Here is a 4,107-nt window from a genome sequence, read left to right as displayed (position 1 = left end):
GGGGGGGTACTGTAGAACCGTAAGTGGTTTATTCATGTTTGGCCATAAGTTTCTCCAGATGTTGGTTGCCAAAAACATTTCTGTATGATTGTTGTCATCATTTTACTGAACTTGTGTCGCTAGCGTAATCTCCAAAAACTCATTTGTGATGTATTTCTTGTTGTTGTGTTTCCTAGAGTCGTTCCATGTTGAAACAGAGCAAAAGGTGCGTGACACAACAAGTCGTGAGGAAAGTCACATGGAAAATCTTGAAGAATGTGTGGTACGTGCAAAGTCTTTCTATTATTCAAAATACGAATTATTCTAGCCTTATAGGTATAAGAAAATACAATTGTCATTGTTGGTTTGTATACTGATCAGCCATGCTAACCCTGCTTGTTATAATCGGTATATGAACTCCAAGGACCCTGAAAGTTGAAATTCCATCATTGGACTGGTATATAGTATTACTGCTGTTCTGCTAAGCAAGCTGACTACGTCAGTTTACAGCCAGTTAATTGCTAACCTACATGTCTTGTAACAAGACACTGTCAAAGGTTGAGACACAAGCCCATGACAACTTCGAATTGGCCAGTTTCTATGCTAATAGCCAGTCTCTTGCTCTTCTTCAGAGCCATGTTGACTGTTTCTTTAAACTTTCTCACTTTTAACTGGTACTGTTATGAATCATTATGCCTATCCGCAAACAACACGTACACTGACCATAACCATTTACGTCATCATCTCAGAATGACATGGCATGGATAGCCCCTTTTTTGCGAATAATGGCATAGATAGGCCTAACTGTAACGCCCAAATATTTCTGATTTAACTTATGGTAATGCTGTTCAGTTAAAGCTGGCTACCTAAGTGTTATATTTGGACATGAGTTGCTACCCTCCAACACAATATTTTAAAGAGAGCACATCTCCACACCCTGTTATTCAGGTCTCTAGAGATTAAACATATGCACCATTAGAGTGCCATACCTACTTCAGCTGTAACCCAGGGCCAACATGAAAAAGAACAATCTTACAATAGGAAATAATGTAAGAATTCAACTTAGATATAGTTTCCTAATTTATACCATGAAACCTGATCTAGTGATGATTCATTAGCAGAAACCACCAGCATTTGAGCAGTTTGTCATTAAATTTTGGAGACCAGACAAATAAAAGTGTGTGCCTCTAACAAAAGATAAGTATGAAAGTTGTTCAGTCCATTAGATGTTTTCTCTAACCTTTTTTTTATGTTTTACCATCTCTTATTTTACAAACCAGGTTGAGCATTTGGATGAAGATCAGATTCTTCAGGATGACAATGAAAAGGAACAAATAAAGGTACCACGTGGAATAGGAATCGGAGTTGACAACTTGTTGCTTCTTTCCCATGAACTTCCTGTTCTATTTCTCAGCTCTATTGCTTGTTGCAATGCAGATATCTCAATCCAAAATCCGGGAGTGGTCAAAGGGAAAAGAAGGAAATATTCGGTCATTGCTTTCTACACTGCAATATGTAAGTGCAAGAGCATCGTTTGCACGTAATCTCATAGTGTATGATATCTCTGAATTCCCCAGGGCAATGTTTCACATCCACATTTGCAATTTCTTGTTGACTCGTCTTCTGCACTAACCAATTATTAAAATAAATACTATCTTGTTCCTACTTTATTGGCACATTGAAGGTCAATGCCAAGTTATGTACATAAAGAAAGATATCTCTTGAACAGGTGTTGTTTTTGTTAAACGAGGCTTTCCTCCTTTTTTTTCTCTTTAGAGTATGACATGATGATACCAGGGTTATGCTTTTTTTTTAACTTCATGTGCTTCTGTAGGTTCTCTGGCCTGAGAGTGGATGGAAACCAGTTCCATTGGTTAACATAATTGAAGGAGCAGCGGTTAAGAAAGCTTATCAGAAGGCATTGTTATGTCTTCATCCAGATAAGTTGCAACAGCGAGGAGCTGCCATGCATCAAAAGTATATAGCAGAAAAGGTTTTTGAGATTCTACAGGTACCATGGATTATCCCAAATGCCTTTATGTAAAAGAAAAATAAATAACGTTATGGATTGACTAGAAGTTCACAACAAGTAGCTAAGTTACTTCAGGGTAATTGCTCTATACCATTTTTAAAATCATTTTTAGGGTGAAACTCTATGCTTGTCTGATTAGAAATGGTGATAGCTAGTTTGTACTCCCTCCGTTCCTAAATATTTGTCTTTTTAGAGATTCAAATGGACTACCACATACGGATGTATATAGACATATTTTAGAGTGTACATTCACTCATTTTGCTCCGTATGTAGTCACTTGTTGAAAACTCTAGAAAGACAAATATTTAGGAACGGAGGGAGTGTGTGGTTTACGGCATAGCTGATGGTGGAGTTCACAGCAGGTGGTTAACTCTTGTCAGGGTACTAGTAGTATACCAATTTTTTTCTGTGAAATGCTATACAGGCTCGATTAGAGGTTGGGATAGCTAGTTTTTTCCCTTTTTCTGTGAAATGCTGTGCGGGGTCGATTAGAGGTTGGGATAGCTAGTTTGGTATGTCATTTACAAGCATAACTGACAGTGGAGGGCAGAAGTGATATTATGCAATTCTGCTCCACTGACGTTGCCTTTTACTTACTACTCCAACCTGATTTCACTCAAATCTGTTGGTGGTTTTCAAAATCATCTCTAAACCATCTCAAAATCATTTGAAGTTAAGTATCAAACCTGTGTGAACGTTTTGCAGGTGTTATTCACTCTTATCCATACCGCAGTGCTGTACTCCTAGTATGCATTTCTAGTTGATTTTGTACAAAATAATACCTTCTGTGATGGCTGCGACCATTTCTCACGCTGATTCATTGTTGTGAAGAAAAACAGTTTCGATTAACCAAAATAATTTACGTGATTCCCCTTTTGTTTCTGCAGGAGGCATGGAAGGAATTCAATTCAGTCACTTTTGGATAGTCTTTCGTAGCTTCTTTTGTTCAGCATGTCTACACTGTTTGCGGTGGTGCCCAAATGGACGTGAATAATCTTATCCACGATAATGTGTAGACATGGTACAAAGCCATCTTTTAAGCCGGCGAACTGCGCCGTTTGAACTTGTTTTGGTGTAAATGCAAGTGTGAATCTGGAGAACCGACCAATGCTGCCCTTTGCTAAAAAAAAGACTTTAAAAATTAAACTGTGTTTGGTTCTGATGTATTTTGATGATTGAAATTCTCCATATGCTATGTCTCTTGAAATGTTGAAATTTCGACCACGAATGCAGATACTATTTGTTCACGGATTTCACCTGAGTCTTGTGCATTGCCAGATCCAACGCAAGAACAAAATAACCTGACAAACTAAGCATGCTACTCAAAATAAGCTGAGTAATACGCATCTTTCAAACAATAAATGTTGAATAGGCTACCGAGATAAGCAAACAGACCACCATAAAAGATGACATATGGTGTGATGACATTCAGGCCCCCACATCCGGTAATCTAGCGAAAATCGATGGTGTGTGACTCCACCTTCAACCCCCCTCACCCCCTAGCCTTCAGGGCATGGTTTATAGAGGCATCACCACCCTAGTGCCTCGGCTCTCCAATTATGCAAAAAGTAATCAAACCACCGCATCTGAATTCTCCTAGCCAACAGGGGTTGCATCCTAGCGGACCCCATCTCATCATTGTCTTTCTTCAAAATTCACTTCTCTCTCTTTTACCTTTCCCCTCCACCCGACTTCTCCCTCTCGTTTTTCTTAGTGGACCACATCCAAGAACCCGTCTCTTGCAGAAGAGACTCTGACACCTGCGAGGCACCCACTTTAACACCACGCTAGCATCCGAACCTAACTGGACGATGGATCACTAGGTTTGGGGCGACGTGTAGTACATGCCCCCAAGCAACGCCTCTGCCTTGAGACAAGATTTGTCTTTGGCTGTCGTGATGAGTTGAACCTCTACCTAGGAAAATGTAGGGCCCTGATGTAATTGTTTAAGTATCACCAGGGAATTAAACAAAATCACCCAATGCAAGCTCTTCCTCAATCTCATCGTCAACACACTGCACCCTATACAATGTCAGACTTGACAACTCATAGTTTTGTTATTTGAATCGCCAGATCTAGACCCACCGCTAGGATCA

General features: G+C 39.6%; 1 protein-coding gene across 1 annotated transcript in view; it reads left to right on the top strand.

Moving 5' to 3' along the window:
- LOC119291357 (J domain-containing protein required for chloroplast accumulation response 1-like) overlaps positions 1-3,171 on the top strand; it is a 6,228-nt gene extending 3,057 nt beyond the window's left edge. Inside the window, exons 5-9 of the mRNA XM_037570103.1 lie at positions 177-262; positions 1,260-1,319; positions 1,417-1,494; positions 1,814-1,990; positions 2,899-3,171. Of these exons, the coding sequence (XP_037426000.1) occupies positions 177-262; positions 1,260-1,319; positions 1,417-1,494; positions 1,814-1,990; positions 2,899-2,937 (440 nt within the window). The 3' untranslated portion in view covers positions 2,938-3,171. The remainder of the gene's footprint in view (positions 1-176; positions 263-1,259; positions 1,320-1,416; positions 1,495-1,813; positions 1,991-2,898) is intronic.
- Positions 3,172-4,107: the final 936 nt, after the last annotated feature.

The sequence above is a fragment of the Triticum dicoccoides genome, chromosome 4B (genome assembly GCF_002162155.2).
Source record: "Triticum dicoccoides isolate Atlit2015 ecotype Zavitan chromosome 4B, WEW_v2.0, whole genome shotgun sequence".
NCBI classification, from domain to species: Eukaryota; Viridiplantae; Streptophyta; class Magnoliopsida; order Poales; family Poaceae; genus Triticum; species Triticum dicoccoides.
Note: the sequence above shows the minus strand (reverse complement) of the source record. Positions and strands in the feature narration are given on the sequence as shown.